The sequence below is a fragment of the Salarias fasciatus genome, chromosome 20 (assembly GCF_902148845.1).
Source record: "Salarias fasciatus chromosome 20, fSalaFa1.1, whole genome shotgun sequence".
Classification (NCBI taxonomy): domain Eukaryota; kingdom Metazoa; phylum Chordata; class Actinopteri; order Blenniiformes; family Blenniidae; genus Salarias; species Salarias fasciatus.
In genome coordinates this window covers 6237985-6256691 of record NC_043764.1, presented here as the reverse complement: position 1 = coordinate 6256691, position 18707 = coordinate 6237985, and the positions used below count along the sequence as shown (strand labels likewise).

General features: G+C 44.2%; 1 protein-coding gene across 2 annotated transcripts; it reads left to right on the top strand.

The window, feature by feature from the left end:
* Window positions 1–2144: 2144 nt before the first annotated feature.
* On the top strand, window positions 2145–17568 carry kif5aa (kinesin family member 5A, a). 2 transcript variants are annotated; one of them, XM_030118459.1, is made up of 28 exons: window positions 2145–2422; window positions 5488–5575; window positions 5679–5752; window positions 6431–6535; window positions 6673–6721; window positions 6801–6856; window positions 6955–7042; window positions 10524–10648; window positions 10772–10876; window positions 11140–11288; window positions 11477–11882; window positions 12008–12076; window positions 12162–12368; window positions 12484–12630; window positions 12713–12901; window positions 13347–13464; window positions 13558–13619; window positions 13726–13835; window positions 13937–14038; window positions 14175–14235; window positions 14333–14404; window positions 14966–15070; window positions 15321–15537; window positions 15637–15814; window positions 15954–16033; window positions 16262–16301; window positions 16508–16593; window positions 17377–17568. In XM_030118459.1, the coding sequence occupies exons 1-27, from the start codon at window positions 2294–2296 to the stop codon at window positions 16584–16586; spliced, it is 3210 nt and encodes a 1069-aa protein (XP_029974319.1). In that variant the 5' UTR covers window positions 2145–2293; the 3' UTR covers window positions 16587–16593; window positions 17377–17568. The 2 variants fall into 2 exon arrangements, with proteins under 2 accessions (XP_029974319.1, XP_029974320.1); XM_030118460.1 differs by lacking the exon at window positions 17377–17568 and having other exon boundaries at window positions 2294–2422; window positions 11477–11625; window positions 11704–11882; window positions 16508–16586.
* The last annotated feature ends 1139 nt before the right edge of the window (window positions 17569–18707 follow it).

The following is an 18707-nucleotide window of genomic DNA, read 5'->3' as shown; positions in this document are numbered from 1 at the left end:
TGTTTTATTTTGATTTTATATTGTTAGAGAAAGACGAGAGAAAACAATGAATTGTGAATTTTTCTGGGAATTGTAATTAAGTATTTTTCTCATTCTACCCCTTGCTTTCAATACTTATGTTTCAAATGACGATTAAATTGTGGACTGTAGCTTTCTTTTTTTATATGGGAGTCATTTTTTTTATTTAATATTAAACTATTTACAATAAATCTTCCTTGTGTTGTTTTTTGTTTTGAGTGTGTGATGAAGAGTTTAATTTTATGTATTGAGGTGTTTCTATGCAGACTGTATATGATGATAACCCGGGGAGCACGGTGGTGCCGCCACCCTCACCTCAATTTTATCAGTTTCGGTATTATTTCAGGTTTTTTAGTTCTTCACATTTGTGTGTAGAATTTTTCCTTTTCCCTCCCACAGTCCAAAAAAATGTGTTTGTGGTTGACTGGTGACCACAGGAATTATCAGTAGATGACAGTGTGTGATGGTCTGAGGGATAAGATCTGCTTCACTATGTTTTTGTCATAAATGGAAACAAATATAGAAGATCGGCGAGGCAAAAGAATAAAAACCATACTCAACGTGTTTTGCTTATCAGAACAAAACATCGGTCTGTCATTAAAGTGGAGGCACAAGTGGAAGAACTTTAAAACAGCCTGAATTTACTTATTAGTTTGGAAGAGAATGCACAATAGCATAGTCCAGCACAGCGGTGTCACACTCATGCTTTTTTTTTTTTAGTTCAGAGGTCTCTAAGATAAGGCCGTTATCCACAAACTGCTGTGGACGTGTCTTTGTAATGGATTGAATGGAAAACATGGCCTTTTGGGTCAAAAGTTTCAGCCTATGTGATGTGCTTCTTTGAAACATGCTTTTTGCATGTGAACATTTACGGATTCCCCCTCACAATGTGGCTTTGATGTAAACACTGCTGCTCATCTCAGGTCTGCATGTTGTGTAATGATGTGTAAAACACTGTAGTCACCAGTAAAGACACAGGAAGCAGCATCTGTAGTTATAATAGTTGATCACTGGGGTTTCATCTAGGGGAGAGCATGAAGTCCAGTTTGACCTGGTGTGGGCTGGATCTGTAAAATATAGAAGCATAATAACCTGTTTCTTCATTCCTTCATTCATTTATGAGAGTTTTCATTTGTTTTGATGCAAAGAAGGACAAACGGTATTTTGTTTTTACATTTATTCCAACATTCTTATTGCAAATAAATGCAAACAAGATATTTTTTAGAACAGTGACAGAAAATGTTTCAATATAATGCCATATTTAACAAAACAAATTCAATATGTCAATGTATGTTGGTGCAAATGCTGCACAGTGCTGCTGCACTGATGCTAAAACAATCCAAGGTAAATAATTTGGAAACACCATTTACAGTATTTTAACACCTATTATTTCTTTATTTTGGTCATGTTTTTTCTTTCAATCAGGCTGGGTTGATCTCTTGTGGATGATTTTTGACTCCCCTGCTGTGTTCGAGGTGGACTACTTTTGTTCCAGGTATTTGGATTATAATCACTATTCACTTCCCTGGTTTTGTGCTGCATCATCCTGTGTCATCAAATGCTATGATGCACCTTGAAGGTGAGGCCTGCCTTCACCCTCTGATCAATACTGACCCTTTGTGCGCGTGTCGGTGCCTGGAGTCGGCCTGGCCTGGCTGTGTAAACAGTGCTGAGATCATTGTTCCTCCTCTGCCGGGATGTGACTCTGCATCCCATCCGATCCGATGCGATGTGGTGGGTACCACTTTAAAAAGGCGGATGCGGACCACGCCCTTCCCCCCGCCGTCGACAGGGGGCGCTGTGGTGACTCCAGCAGCGGCAGCAGCAGCAGCAGCTCCTCTCCCTCACTGTCCTTCCAGCCGCATCTCACCTTCAGCCGCATCCACTGACACACCGGGGGACAGAGGCCAGAACAAACCGGGACTGCACCTCGATCCGCGCCTCCGCACAACATTTTAATAATGTAGCGGCTCGTCTCGTGATTTTACGTCTGATTTATTCCCGCACGCGTTACTGCGACACGCGACCCGCGTCCAGCTGCGCATCAGTAAAACACCGCCGCGTCGTCAGCCTGTCGGGATAAATCCGCCCGGCCTCGCTCGAAAAAAGAAAAAAAGCAAAAAAGGACGTCGTTTGTGTTTATTCCTCGTCGTGAGCTCAGGCCCGGATCTGAGCGCCTCCAGCCTCCTGCCTCCATCAGCAGCATCCTCCTCCTCCTCCTCCTCCTCCTCCCAGCAGAAAGCAGCATCCTCCTCCTCCTCCTCCAATCTGCGCCATGGCCGACGTCCCAGCGGAGTGCAACATTAAAGTGCTGTGTCGCTTCCGTCCCCTCAACCAGTCGGAGATCATCCGCGGGGATCTGTTCCTGCCCAAGTTCCAAGGAGACGACACGGTCGCGGTCGGGGTGAGTGCACGCGGAGCGCCGCTTTGTTGTGCGCACAGGGCCCTTCATCCATAAATCATCAGGCCGAGCCATCTGTTTGGAAAAATGACCAGCGGTCCCGATCAGGACGCTCAGCAACACCTCCAACAGATGATTTCACAGACATGACACCGCAGGGCAGTCAGGATGCCGAAATGCGCACTTTAAGGCCTCAGCGGCAGCGCGCGCGCACCAGCCTGTAATGAATGAAACATGATCAGATTATCGTTAAACTCGCTTCATGTGAAGGTCTTTACATAATCCTGCTGTAAACTGTGTTTTCCCCAGGAGTCAGCCTGATCATGACACATGTGGGATTAAATTGAGCTGAACTGAGCTTCATTAGTCAGCAGACTCTCAGGAGGGTCCAGAGATGGTCTTGGTGAAACAGGAGAAACAGGCTGGGTGGAACCCGCTCAGTCACACTGCAGGTTCAGGACCGTGTCTGTACCCACAGAGAATGTTTTTCAACTCTACAGAATTTTCACATGAAGGATTAGTTCCAGTATAAGTTTAATGTTTCATTGTTTACTTCTGATACGACTAAAGAAAAGACCTTCAGAAATGAAAACACTGACTGGGTGCTGCATTTTAACATGTAAACAAAATGAAAAAGAAAACCTGATTAGTCAAAAAAATTTAAAAAAAAAAAAACTATAACACATTTCATACAGTTGAAAAAATAAAAAAAAACATTTTGCTTTGAGGACGTCTTAAATAGAAGTAAACATAAAGTGATGCAGGCTCTATTGATCGTCAGGTGGAAACGAGTTCACACACAGCAAACATCAGGCTGGTTGATCAATTTCATTTAATCACACTGTGAAACAGCAGCCTGTACAAATGAGAGCAGTGAAAGATGGGTCGTCTTTACATTGAAAGTGGTTAGAAAACACATCAGTCTGTGTGTGTGTGACATACAGGGAGCATACAGGAGATCATGTCTGCAGAGAGAGGAGTCAGGTTGGAACAGAGCTCAGCCATAATGCACGCCGCTCTCCCTGACCTTCCTCTCTCCTCTCCTCATGATGCTGGGCCGTACAGTCAGAAACTGATCTCTCTAATTGCCTTTAGTGAGGATCAATAATCATTTAGCTCCTGCATCACGGCCTGACCTGCTTTCTGTGCTGGCTCCACCTGCCTGTCTGCCTCGCTCTCTTTTAGAGGCTATAAATGCCTCCATGTCTTCTGGCAGTTTCTCTCTTTTGACTCATCTCCATCTCTCCATTTCTCATCTGTCATCATTTTATTGTGTCTTTGTGTGCCTCCCCCATCTCCTCCCCCGTCCCTCCCTGCCATCCTCTCTCTCCTTGTGGTGAATCTCTGTGTCATGGGGGCGGGCTGCAGATGAGTCCATTTGTTAATGACATTTAATACGGCTTGTGTTCTGACAGCTCGTGTTATTGTGCTGCTCTGTGGCTCCTGTATCAGGCGCGACGGCGACGTCCAGGAGTTTAATAGCCTGGTTTGTGCAGCGAGGCTTGTCTGGGCTGAGTCACTCAGCAGATGTCTGTGTTTGGGAAGGAATTGACTGGATCTGAGGTTGAAATGCACAGACTGTGATTGAAAACATTAAGCTGTGTTCATCACTATGCCTCACTACTTCAGTCAGAGATGTTTCTTCTAGTCATCATTGGCCAGTATTACACATCTGAATTCCCTCCAGGAAGACTGCAGGCCTGGTGTTTAGCCCTGGGCCCCCCTCTGTGCTCTCTGCTGCCCCCTTCAGGCTCAGGTCGGGTCTGGACCCCAGCTGAGGCACAACTCATCCCAAATCTTAATATTACAGCCGTTCAACCATTTCAAGATAAGAATTGCTCTTTGTTTATTTAGGAGTGTCTTGTTCTTGGACTGCACACAAGGTGACTTTCATATGATTTATATTTTAATGAAATTAGAAATTTACTTTGGAACCTTTGTGCCTATAGAATTACCAGATCAACGTGTTTTCCTGGAAGCACTGATCAGGCCCTGTTTTCTGAAAAGCGGTGGTGGGATGATGGAGGGAGCGGGGGTCCTCGGGCTTTTAATAAAATATCATTTCTAAGTTTTCCACGAACATTTATCATTGACAAAGAACAAAAATCATCCAAATTGTAACAAAATGCATCACAACACACTCTTTTCGTTGTTTTCGAGTTTGGTGAAAACATTAGTCTGAGTTTTGTGTTAAGTAGCTGAACAGAAATTGATACGAACTATAAATATAAAACAGAGTATAGCTAAAACAAATAACAAAAAGGTTTAAAATTCCAGATTACTGAAGAAAGAGGTAACATTTCATCACATTGCAAAGACCGTGGTTTAGATTTGGACAAAAACTCCTGCACACAAACGGAGAACATGCAAACTCCACACAGAAACAGGTGCAAACCAGACTTATTGTTGCTGTGAGGTGAGAGAGAGAAAGATAACCACGAAACCACCCTGAGAAGAATATATAGGATCGAAACATTGTGCATCTGGAATGATTAGTATATTTTTGGATCTGGTTATATATTTATATATTTATATAAATCGGCAGCCTGCTTGCTGAAGCCTTGACTTTTATGTTGTATCATTTATTTTGCGCAGAAGTAAGAGTGGGAAGGAGCATGTTGACAACCTGCAGTGTTCTGAGTGAAATATGGCTCTGGAGCCGGAGGAGGGCCGCCGGCTGCTTTTCCTCCTCTCTGATAACACCAGCTTTTGTTTTGTACCAACTGTCAAGAAGATGGAAAGACTGAGATACAAACCGTTCACAGAAACACAACAGTGAAGCCTCTCCTGCACACCTGCCAGATACATCTTCATCATCGCCTCCTCTTCCTCCCACCTGCATGATCGATCGCTCATCGTTCCAGCTGGTGTCTTGAGGTTTTGTTTTCCCAGGAGAGATGAGTTTTAAAGGTTAACTATGAGCCAGCTCCAAATGAGAGATGGGGTGTTTCAGTCAAGGAAATACATTTTTTTGAAAAAAAAAGTGCCTTTTATTCCTTATGTGGGGTTATTAACAGTGTCTGTCTTTAATCCTGCCCTTCAGTGATTCATTCACTCTGTCATTACAGGGAAAGTCCTACGTGTTCGATCGGGTCTTTCCCACCAACACCACCCAGGAGCAAGTGTACAACAGCTGTGCCAAGCAGATCGTCAAAGGTACAAACAAACTACTCACCATCACTGGAAGTTACTCGCCACGGCCACTGTAGTTGTTTTTTTTTTTTTTTTTTAACTATTCTTATTTTTCTATCTCTGGTAGATGTGCTCTGTGGATACAATGGCACCATCTTCGCATACGGACAAACCTCCTCCGGGAAGACTCACACGATGGAGGTACAGTGTGGAGAGAAGAAAATGACCTTTTTTCTGACCTACTATAGAATATAAAATATTTCAAAGTGCTTTCACTCACACAGTGCACGTAGATGATGCACTTTATTCAACATCAATGTAAATATAATATTGGTGTACAATACCATTGCCAGATGAGTCACATTAGTTCTTGGAGACAGTTGCTAGTCGTTTCTTTAAAAAGTGATGGCTTTACTTTCTAGTTCCGTCAACCAAAAGCAACTAGTCAGTCCTCCATTGCTTTTAATTGTCTCTACAGTTTAAGACGTCTTAATAGTGTGACTTATTGGTGCATCAGCCTGAGGTGGCTTTAGTTACAGTAATTGTCATTATTTTGATCAGTTCGATGTTAGTAATAGTTTGGGGCACAACAACACAACAATCAGGCAGAGAAATTATTTAAAACCACAAAGTCATCAAACTGCTCTGCTTCAGAGATTGAAGTAAAAAATCTATTTTCTTCAGTGTTTACTTTGTCAATTTCATGGAAAACTATGAAGTAAACAAATAATCCAAACTCTTATTTCCAGAACTGCCTCCTGTTTGATTCTACAGATATTATACATGGATTTAAAAGGACTGCAGCATGAAGGATTTGCATTAACCTTTGACCTTTATAAGCTTTTTATCATTTCACATGTGATTATTCTCTGGCTGTAGGGCAAGCTGCACGACCCTCACCAGATGGGCATCATTCCTCGCATCGCCGAGGACATTTTCAACCACATCTTCGCCATGGATGAAAACCTGGAGTTCCACATCAAGGTGCAGCCGCTCGTCTCTCATGTTCTGTTCGACATCTTATAACAAACACACCGGATATGGTTCAGATGTCACTGTACTGCACAAAATCATCTTCACTTTTCATCTCACACAGACTCAATGTATTTTTTTTTTCCCAGGTTTCCTATTTTGAAATCTACATGGACAAAATCCGTGATCTTCTGGATGGTGAGAGAAAAGAGTTTGGTTTGGTATAAATTCACATTGATGTTTTTCACTCTTCCAATGTTCCCTCTTTTCTTTCCAGTGACAAAAACCAACCTGTCTGTTCATGAGGACAAGAACCGCGTTCCGTATGTGAAGGTTTGTGGAAACAGTGTGTTTATATGAAACTGTGAACTGGATCCATGAGACATAATGTTAATACCGCCGCTCGTCTCCCCTCCTCCTCCTCTCCTCAGGGATGCACTGAGCGTTTTGTTTCCAGCCCTGATGAAGTTATGGACGTGATCGATGAGGGGAAATCTAACCGCCATGTTGCAGTGACCAGTGAGTCTTCCTCTCCCTGCATTCTTCTCACATCACACACTGAACACACACACGGAAACACATGCCAGGCAGGTGTTTTTTATGCTCATCTGCTTTGTTCAGTGCAGATAAGTCGAGTCTTTGTGCGGCTCTCTGCTGGTTGCTGATGCATGAAGCGACGGCCTGGCTCGTGCAGCCTCTTGTGTCTTGTTATGTAATGTGTGTGTTACAGCGCACGATTGTTTAAGCCTCACTTGTTCTCATTAAAAGAAATAAGATGCTGTCGGACGCGGCTCATTGTCATGTGGCGGGTCGAGGCCGGCTGGGTTGGGAGAAAATAACCAAGCAGAACAACATCTCTGCCTGGAGCCGTTTTTTTCCAAACGCTTTTCCCCAGAAGCCATAATAAAGACCTCCTTCTGTTTTCTAATAAGTGCGTGTAAGACAGTGCTTTTGCCGTAAAATAGCAGCGGAGAGCTTTTATTATTGCCACCGAAGAATAAATAATAAAAGCTTTCTTATCTGTGAGTGGAGCTGTGTGCGTTGACCTCAGTGGTGCTGACTCACTGCGCTCCAGTCCAGCAATAACACCGTGTGTGACGAATGGCTCCACCGCTGCAGCATTAACGCTTACGGAGATGTGTTGGCATCCCAGCAGAAAATATCATTAACTAAATGACAGGAAAAGAAAAAAAAAAAAACTATGTGTGGCCCATAAAGTTAAACTGCGTCGTTATTTTCTGGCTAAATAATCCCTCGGCTTGTCGAGCAGCTATACTGCAGTAAAGTTAATGTGAAAACTGAAGCTCCTCATGGGGGAATATTGGAGCAACGTCAAGTACAGTGTGCTCATCTTTCTCTGCCTGCGTTTCTCTTTTCCTGTAAGTCTTGTGCTGACTCACACGGCTGAGCTCGAGCAGAAAGGAGCGAGGTCAGATGAGCTTTGGGATTCTGTTGAACAGAAACATGAAGATTGCTTCGCTGTAATAAATCTCCACCTGCACACTTCACCTTTTGTTCAGATTTAATGGAGTTTGTGCCTCAGTGCTCAGCAGGTTCATTATGCAAGACTTTCTGTGAACAAGTCTTTAAATTTGTGGCTTTTTCTTTCCTTTATCGTCAACCACTGCATGTAATCTGCAGGACTTTTATATATGTCTGTATTGAATCATTCATAAACTGAATGAATTTGATAACAACTCAGACACGTTCAAAAATTGACTAAAAATGTCTTTTAACAATTTTTATTCTTATGGTAATCATTCCCTGAAGGAATTTGGCTCCTGTATTTGTCATATCTATAATTCCTACATCATTTATAACTAATAGAAATCAGATAAATCCAGTTTTGTGTCCCTGCACTAGTCGTTCGGGTGGTGAAGATCTGTCAGTGTGTCACAGATTTGCAGCTTTGCTGTCAGAAGCATACAGTAATGTTAAAGACCGGCCACATCTTGAGAGTTATCTTGGAGAAAAGGACTGTAGAACTCATGTGTTGCACATTTTTAACAATTCTTCTGCCATAAAACCAAAATAAATCCAGATGTTCTCATCATAATTTGGTTAAGTACAAAGTCACAGTGTAATTATACACAAAAAGAATAGCAGTGGTCGACCTTTGTTAATTCACTGCATCAATCATTAGGGAAAGGTTTGTTTTATTTACCATCCCAGGATGACACTGACCTCATTACATTTCAAGCTGCTTTTTCCTCTCATGCACTCCCTGCTTCTCCTTGATCAACTGAGTCACTGAAGTCAGTTTGCATGTTGATGTAATTTCTCAGCTGCTATTAATCCAGCGAGAGTCGCAGTAATGCTCACATTATTACATCTTAAATGACAGTAAATGACAACAATAGTGTCATCTAAAGTTTCTTAAATCCAGCTTTGCCCAACTGTCACTCACAGTTTTACTCATTCATTCATTCATTCATTCATTCATTCATTCATTTGTTCATTCGTTCATTCATTCATTCATTCATTCATTCATTCATTTCTATTTCATCATATATCACACACCGCTAACAAAGAAAAACATGAGGAGACACAAGTCATTTTTAGAGGCACAGTGCAGAGACTGTTCGACACCAAAAACACCATTTTAATTGTAAATGGACACAAAATGAAGGAACTGTTTGTGGACCTGAAAAGAAAAGCAGACGAAGAGATCTGGGCACATTCTGATGCATTTCATTTTCTTTATAGAAGATACTATAAATATTCTGTCTTCAATGTTTTGGAAAAAATTGACGCTTATTAAATCTTAGAGACTCTCAAACAGACACTATTGCTACACTCTCCTCGTCTCTGTTGTTGTGGAGGAAATGAAGGGTGCAACACACAATCATTGAAGCAGTCTAACCAGTGAAAACACTGATCTTTGTTTCTTCAAAAGGGATTTTTAAACCATCAGATGAATGAAAGCAGCTTCGTCCAGGAGCTGAGAAAGCGAGCAGCGTCTGATCTTCTGATCCGTGTTGTGAGCCGAGTCTCTGAGCTGCAGGACAGCGGGCTGATAGCAGCTGAGCGGGCGACACACTGCTGAGCTGACGTCCTCAGATATCATCTGCAGAGAAACCCGAACTCTGTCTGACAGGAAGTTGGATGGACAGATCTGGGTGTTTGTTGTCTCACTGCTGCAGTGATGGCTTCTCTGCTCCACCAACACAATGAGGACGGACGCAGACTCACTTCGAATTTTAATTAGCAAAATTAATCTGCTTCAAGTCTTGATCCATCAGTTTTACACATTAGTGTGTTTAATGACCTGCTGAGTTCTCATACAGATGATCAAAAGGGAAAGTTGCGGCCTGAGCCGGTCGAGGAATCTCATTATTTCTAACTGCTTTGCTGGAGGTGAACACTTTAACGTGCAGTGGCTTCGTACAAAAAGCTGAATTTGGTGAGCTGCTTTATCCTCCACAGCAGGTTAAACTCTGGACAGGTCACATCAAAAACACGGAGAGGAACAGCCACACACACACACACACACACGTATACACACACGCTCCTGAATCTGACAGTGTGAAACCTGAAAGTCAAACTGAAGTTTCATATTTTTAATATTTCATGTTTTTTGTCTTCGCAGACTAAATCATAGTTTCTTTTTGTTTTACTTATAAAATTATGATGTTGGCATAAATGTGACTGATTTTACTTTTTCTTTTGGTACATTTTCATTCATTTCTCTTTTAAGAAATAACCTGGATTAAAACCCATCGGTGTAATATTGTAGTCATTTTTCATAAATGATTTCACTTATATGTCATCTGAACATCACATTTAAAAGAAAACAACACAAAAAAATCTTTTCTTCCTGTTTTCCTTCTTATTCTTGTTCTTTTTTTGATGAAAGGTGATGTTAAATACAGCTGTTGTGAAATCTATGTGCATTAGAATAAGAGATACACACCGTGTGTTGTGTTGTTCTGTTTGTGTTTTGGATTCTGGCGGGTTTTTTTTCTCACCGCTGCTTGTGTTTTTCTCGTTCTTTGTGCAGACATGAATGAGCACAGCTCTCGCAGCCACAGCATCTTCCTGATCAACATCAAGCAGGAGCACGTGGAGACGGAGCAGAAGCTCTGCGGGAAGCTCTACCTGGTGGATCTGGCTGGCAGTGAGAAGGTAGGAGACGCTCAGACGAACATCAGGAACAGCAAAACCTCAGCTGCTTTAGACGCACAGCTTAGCAGAGGTTTTAGTTGGATCAGGTGCTTGTTCATGCTTCATGTTTCGTCTTTGTTCCAGGTCAGTAAGACCGGAGCTGCAGGAGCCGTCCTGGACGAGGCTAAAAACATCAACAAGTCTCTTTCTGCTCTTGGAAACGTCATCTCCGCCTTGGCTGAGGGCACGGTGAGCTGCTCCCCCGTCTTCCCCTGCATCTTCTGCCACTCTGCCTTAAAATGTGCATTTACATCCAAATCAGCCAAGTGGCTCCTCGAATCTGATCAGCAAATGTGCAAAATCTGAACTAAAAGCACAGGCTGAAGGGCAGTCTCTTATAAAATGTAGTTACCTGGATATATCTTTATAATTCGCTCCTTTTTCCAGTTCCGTTTTATGTGATCCCCTGCCGACTCATCCCCTCTCCCCCCTTCTCTCTGTGTCTCCTGCAGAAATCCCACGTGCCGTACCGCGACAGCAAGATGACCCGCATCCTGCAGGACTCCCTGGGCGGGAACTGCCGCACCACCATGTTCATCTGCTGCTCTCCGTCCAGCTACAACGACGCCGAGACCAAGTCAACCCTGATGTTTGGACAACGGTAAAAACACCTGCGATACGGTCGATGCATTCACAGGAAAGTTAAAAATAGAATGTGTTGAGTGTTTTTCTATCGCTGTGAGCGTTTGGCACAAGGTTCCTAAAACTGATAATTAACTCATCTGAAGTCCTAATTTGTTTTCATGGCTTCATGTTTTTCCTCTCTGCTTCCCATCTTCTCCTTCACAGTGCCAAGACCATCAGGAACACCGCCTCCATCAACCTGGAGCTGACGGCCGAGCAGTGGAAGAAGAAGTACGAGAAGGAGAAGGAGAAGAACAAGACGATGAAGGAGACCATCCAGAGGCTGGAGGCCGAGCTGAACCGCTGGAGGAACGGTGAGATGACACACTTTACCGGCGGCTGGCCCCCGGTCGGGACCAGCAGGCCTCACTCCTCGGTCTTCTGCGTCTCAGGGGAGGACGTGCCCGAGACGGAGCGCACCACCTCCGACGTGGTGAACCGCATCGAGACCACGGAGGAGCGTCCCATCCTGGACAACGACACCTCGTCCATCGTGGTCCGCATTTCAGAAGAGGAGCGGCAGAAGTACGAGGAGGAGATCCGCAAGCTGTACAAGCAGCTGGACGACAAGGTCCAAACACACACACACACACGGACACACACTCACATTACTGATGAACCACTGGATCATTGTGTCTGCAGCTCAAAAGAAATGTCAGACAAGCTTTAACAGACGGGAGTCTTGTGTTCCTGCAGGACGATGAGATCAACCTGCAGTGTCAGCTGGTGGAGAAGCTGAAGCAGCAGATGTTGGACCAGGATGAGGTGAGAGCAGAGGAAACTCACACTTTTAAAATAGTTCCCAAAAGCTCCTGCTCTTCCCAGTTAACTCTTCCTCCCCTCACCTCAGCTGCTGGCCTCGTCCAGGGGCGACGGGGACAAGGTCCAGGCCGAGCTGGGCCGGCTCCAAGTGGAGAGCGACTGTGCGAAGGCCGAGGTCAAAGAGGTGCTGCAGGCTCTGGAGGAGCTGGCCATCAACTACGACCAGAAGAGCCAGGAGGTGGAGGAGAAGGGCCTGCAGAACCAGCTGCTGGCCGATCAGCTGGCGCAGAAAATGGTATCCAGAGGAGACACGAACAACACGAGAGCTGCAGCTCATGCGGACAGGATTTAAAGTTGAATCCAGTGATCATTCCACCTCACTCAGGGTCTCTGTTGTCTCCCCCCTCCAGGCCAGTCTGATGGAGCTGGAGGCGGAGCTGTCTCGTATGCAGGAGGTGAGCAGTCAGCAGAGGAAACGCATCGCCGACGTCCTCAACGGCCTCATGAGGGACCTCAGCGAGTTCAGCACCATCGTGGGCAACGGAGAGATCAAGCTGGTGAGCAGGATTCACTTTTATTCTATGTTTACTGTTGAGAAACATCTAGAAAAGGCAATTTTGATTTTTCTCCGGTGCTCAGCCCGTGGAGATCAGCGGCGCCATCGAGGAGGAGTTCACCGTGGCTCGCCTCTACATCAGCAAGATCAAGTCGGAGGTGAAGAGCATGGTGAAGAGGTGCCGCCAGCTGGAGAACATGCAGCTGGAGTGCCACCGCAAGATGGAGGAGACCGGGAGGGAGCTCTCCTCCTGCCAGCTCCTCATCTCCCAGGTATGTTCAAACCCCAAAATCACCATTTCAGCCTTTTATACAGCTTAAATGTAACACTCGGTCATAATTTTATGCCTTTATGTTGATTTAATTAACTTCACCCCATATGCAGTTTCATTTTTTTTAATTAGATTTTGCCTTCTGAGTCAACTAAACATTTTATTTTGCTTGACCTCTTTACATTTTCACTTTACTATAAATGCACTTGTATACACAGTGTATGTTTGTATGCTTTTTTAATACTTTTCCAATCATTCTGTTTCCTGGAAAGCACTTGATGTTACATTTAAAGTCTTAAAATTCCTATAAATGTTTGAGCAGATAGGTGTCGTTATTGGAAAAAGGCCAACAAAGTATGAGACCAAAAAAATAAACTGTGCCACACAATAAACGTTAGTTCATAGGGTGATGGACTTTCTGTTGGGTTTTTGTTTTGTTTGTGCAGCATGAGGCGAAGATCCGCTCCCTGACCGAGTACATGCAGAGTGTGGAGCAGAAGAAGAGGCTGCTGGAGGAGAGCCACGACTCCCTGAGCGAGGAGCTCGCCAAGCTGCAGGACCAGGGTAACCACACACCACACACATATATTATACACAGAAAACACTATGATGGAGAAAATCCAGATGTGTGACGTGGTTTTCACTCCCTTCTGCCAGATAACTCCATGATGGAGGAGAAAGACGCCGAGAAAGGCGAGATGGAGGATGGAAACGGGAAGGTAAGACGCACTCAAAGTAAAATCAATATATTCTTCTTATTGAGAGATTTTTTTTTTTTCTCCGTCAGCATCTTCTAAGAGATCCGTGTGTTTTATTCCCTTCCAGAAAGCTCTCCGTCAGCAGGGAGAGTCTCACCGTGGACTCCATCACAAGCAGCTGGCGCGTCTGCGGGACGAGATCAATGAGAAGCAGAGAGTCATCGATGAACTGACCGAGTACGCCGATCAATTCTCCTTCAGCACGCAGATACGGATGATCTGAATGCTCTTTCCTCACTGCAGATTTAAATTTTCTTGCTGTCTCTTGACTCCTCCAGTCGTAACTCCAAGATGGAGCTGGAGCTGGCTCAGGTCCGCGCCGACTTTGAGCGCCTGAAGAGCCAGGACAGCACCAAGAGCGAGCGCCTGGAGGAGCTCTCGTGAGTACCAGAGAGGGACAGTGCATCCACAGTTCCAGCGCTCTTCTCTCCGTGTCCACCAGAGGGCGCTCACAACATCACACAGATGTGTCTCCAGATGTTCCGTCTCAGTGATGCTTCTCTCCTTTCTTGCCAGATTCCTGCACGAGCGCCACGAGCAGACCAAACAGGACTTGAAGGGTCTGGAGGAGACTGTCGTAAGTTAAAGATAAAAGAAAAAAAAAACTCACATTTTCAGCTTCGTCCACCGTCGTCTCCTCGCTGACCTCCGCTCTGCCTCCATCTGTCCTCCAGGCCCGCGAACTCCAGACCCTCCACAACCTGCGCAAGCTGTTCGTTCAAGACCTCACGTCGCGGGTTAAAAAAGTGAGGCGCTGACTCATGAATGCTCGGGCTTTTTGGGTTTTTACGATCAAGTTAAGAGGGCTTTAAAGGATCTGCGACCTAGAAAAAATCACATCAAACCTCAACAGGGAAAAAAAATCCTTAATCCCCTAATCCGCTGGAGTTTTTCATATTGTGGATGAGAAAATTTTTCTTTTGGTTAAAATAGATGAAAACATCCATCAGGAGGTTAAGTCAAAGGTCAGAAAATATATAAAGAAAATAAGAAAAAGAACAGTAAAATAGGCTTTCTTTTATTTTTTTAACCACACTGTCCTTTTGTAGGCCTGTAGACTACTGTGATCGGAATATGACTGAGTTTTTAGCTTTTACTGAAAGAAAAATAACCATCAGCTACATATATAAGGTCTTTTTATCATAATGACTGAGTACATTGCTTCAGGTTTCTTCTATAACTTCTGCAATTCTTCACTCTCCACTAGGTATAACATCCATCCCTGCGCCAAGGCAACACATTTTCCTCTTTAATGTCGCTTTACGTTGTTCCTTCCTCACGGTTCCACCGTCTCGTTCTCTCTGCAGAGTTCCGAAATGGAACCTGATGATAGCGGGGGGTCTTGCACCCAGAAGCAGAAGATTTCCTTTCTTGAGAATAACTTGGACCAACTTACAAAGGTTCACAAACAGGTGAGATCCTCTCACGTGACTTCAGGCAGGCTTGAAAACTTCCTTAGTGTTTGTACCAACTGCTCAACTGCTGCAGTTTTTAACACATTGGAAGTTCTTATTTTAATTTTCAGAACCAGTGAGACGATCAGTGAGACGATGAAGACAAACCTGTAGTGTTCTACCTTTATGTGCAGACATACGGAGACCTCAGTGCATCTTTTGTGACGTCCGGTTCCGTGTTTCCCTTCCCCTCCTCTGCTTCCGCCAGCTGGTTCGTGACAATGCAGATCTGCGTTGTGAGCTTCCAAAGCTGGAGAAACGTCTTCGGTCTACTGCTGAGAGAGTTAAGGCCCTGGAGACTGCACTGAGAGACGCCAAGGAGGGCGCCATGATGGACCGCCGCCGCTACCAGCAGGAGGTCGACCGCATCAAGGACGCCATGAGAGCGAAGAACGCCTTAAGGCGCCCGCATGCAGCACAGATCGGTACGGCACCGCGAAGGAAAAATGTTCTTTTAATTTGCTATCAGGGCCAGTTAACTCAGATTTGCCCTAACCCTGACAAGCTTTCTTCTTCTCTCACAGCCAAGCCGGTGAGACCGAAGCAGCTGCTGCCGGTTTGCTCGCCCACCAACCCGTTTTACACGTACATCCGCGCCAGCGAACAGGCCAACACCTACAGCAACGCCCTCTTCCAGGGCAACGTGACGCAGCAGAACTCCTCCAGCGCCAACTGCAACCCCAACTCCGTCCAGAGCAACACGTCAGTCCAGATCACTGACTCCCAACATCCTCTTTACTGCTGACTGAAACGGAGCCGCAGATTTGATCACTTCCGTAATGTTCTCTTCATTCACAGTGCTGGAATCCACTGAGTTCATACTTTCTTTTTTATTTGACAGAGTCTCCACAGCACTGGGATACAGAGCAGGAAGATATAACGGAGACATACTGGAGTCCTACCCACTCAACATTGACAACGGTAAACACACACACACACACACACACACACAAACACACATGCATACACACACAAACCTGTATTCAAACTAACATTCACATGTGAGTTTGTGCATTCGTCTCCACAGAGATTTCAACATATATGATGTTTTAGTTATCTGAGGTTCATTTTCCTTTCTGACACATTAAAAACAGCTAAAAATATCAAAGAAGCACTACCACTAATAACGCATTGCGTTGTTTGCACCAGGTAACACCATCAGTGAAACCAGAGACATCAATGACAACAGGTGAGAGGAAACATTTTGGTTTCTTGTTACAAGTGTTGTTTAAATATCTAATGTTGTTTCATTTAAAGTGGATATAAATGTATTATGGCCTCTATTTAAAAATCTGTCATGTTATCATTAGTTTAATAGTGATGTGTTATTTATTGACTTGTTTGAACACTGACAGTGAAATGTGAGGTTGATTGAGTTTTTTTGCGCATCAACAGGAGCGACGTTCACTGTAGCAGCGAGGTTGACGAATCAAACCGGCACTACATCATTCAGCAGGAGACCGCTGCGAGTTAATACCCCGGTAACTGAGACAGGAGTCCTCCGCCGACACACACTGCTTAAAAACACCTCCACTGGACAAGATATGCTAATAGAGCCACACAAACTGTGAATCCACTGTAATGTAAGCGGTTCACTTCAGATTATTTCCCTAACAACCTCACCATGAGTTAGTACGACTGCAAATAAAACAACTACTGCTGCTGCTGCTACTGAAAAATGTTCTTTTTTTAAAGAATAGGTAGTTTGAAATTGTTTTAATAGAGATCAGCATCTGTTGATATGCACTTTATGCACAATATTTGCAGAAAAATTCATCTTTTTTTATCATAAAGTTGTTCAGAATATTGGGCTATTAGAGTCAAATTTTATGATTGTTGCATTCTGAAGTTTGCTAATGGTCAGATGAACTCTGCTAATAGTACTACTATTATTACTTCTAATGCTGCTGTGGTTATCATAGCAATGAGGAAATATTTGTGACAGTGCTGGTTCCTGATGTTTTCTTCCGTTTTCCTGATCTAGATTTAACCATCACATCTGAATTCCTGAGTCCCGAACTCACCCTCACTACAACATATATCGGTTTATTAGTAACCTCAATTATCATTTGCGACAAATGCGAAAAAGGCAAATTCCCTACAGAGGCACTGATGAAATGAACGGTTATGAAGTTATGAAGTAGATTCCACGACTTTGTGTTATTCAAACATTTTCTTACTCTGAATTCTTCCTGACTGCAGGATCCTCTGGTCACAGCATCAGTTTGTCTCACTGCTGACTCCATTGTATTGTCTCTTTGCAGAAGATGACCAATCACTGTACCGTCCAAGGACCCTCCCCTCCCGCCCCGCCCCGCCCCGCCCCGCCCCTCATGTTTGCATGCAGCCTGTCTCCTCATCCCTCCACTGCATCAGCGATGACGATGAAGAGCCGTAGCCCCCGTAGTCCTCAGATTAGACCAAGCCCTTTCTGCTCTCTCGGTGACCTTCGCCCTCTCAGGTTCGGGGTCCGATCCCGTCCAGTTCAGTCGCTGCTGGAGGTAAATTAAATTAGATCTTCTCTAATCAAACGAGGTTCATTGAAACCAAATCATTGATTCAAAAGTCAGTCCGATCTTGTCAGCAGGTATCTTTCATATTGATTACCTCCTGAGGTGACTGAACTCGACTGGGACCGGCTCCATTCCTGACCATTCAGTACACACACACACATTGTAAATAATAGTGCTGTATATTCCAGTAGAGGTTTTTGACCAGCAACTGTTTGTGTGAATGCACAGCCTCCCCCATCCGTCCCCTGCACACATCTTCTTAAGGGCATCATGTGGATGACATACTGTAGGCAGACATGACCTTTTTCTCTGTCGTAAATAGGAGAGTAGTGTGTAACACCATCTTGTAAGAGAAGACCCACACTCTGCGTGCATGTCGCTTCGTGGGTTAGCTTTCAAATCTTTGCATGTGTCATGATTCCAGTCAGGAGCTGGTATGCTGCGAGTCGAGTCTGACGGACTCTGACAGATGTCGGCAGGAGAGAGAGAGCTGGTTTCCCTTCATCCTGAACCTGGTCCCAGTACTCCAGATTTCCTGTTTTGGAGAAAACTTTAGTGAAAGGATTTGTTGTTGTAATTTTAAAATCAACGGAAAAAAAAAAAAAAAATTCAACTGGGTATACATTTTGCAAGAATAGAGGGAAACCCAGCATGTGCTTGCAGGCTGGAGATCTTTTGTATTTGCTTTGATACTGTGATGTTGCAGCGGTATGTGCATTGTCGCTACAGCTGCCTACATCTGTCTTGTGTGGCTCCTTCCCTGCATAGCACACACACCTTGTGAGTTTTCTTACCAAGCCTTAACAAGAACGGATTCCTCACTCTCAAATTAACATGCTCTCTTTTTGCATACATTTGTAATTACTACCTCTAGAGCAGCTTATTCTATACACCTATTACAGCATACCGAGAAACGCTGACTAACAGCCGACCGTAGAGTTTCGACGGGGAGTTGCAGCTTTAGAACAACAATACATATAAGTAGATTGAATTAGTCTTAATAGAGTTGTAGTTATTTTCTCCTGCGGATTCATGCATACACAGTTCCTTCTGCATGTCACAGGGTCAGAGCTCAGCTGAAC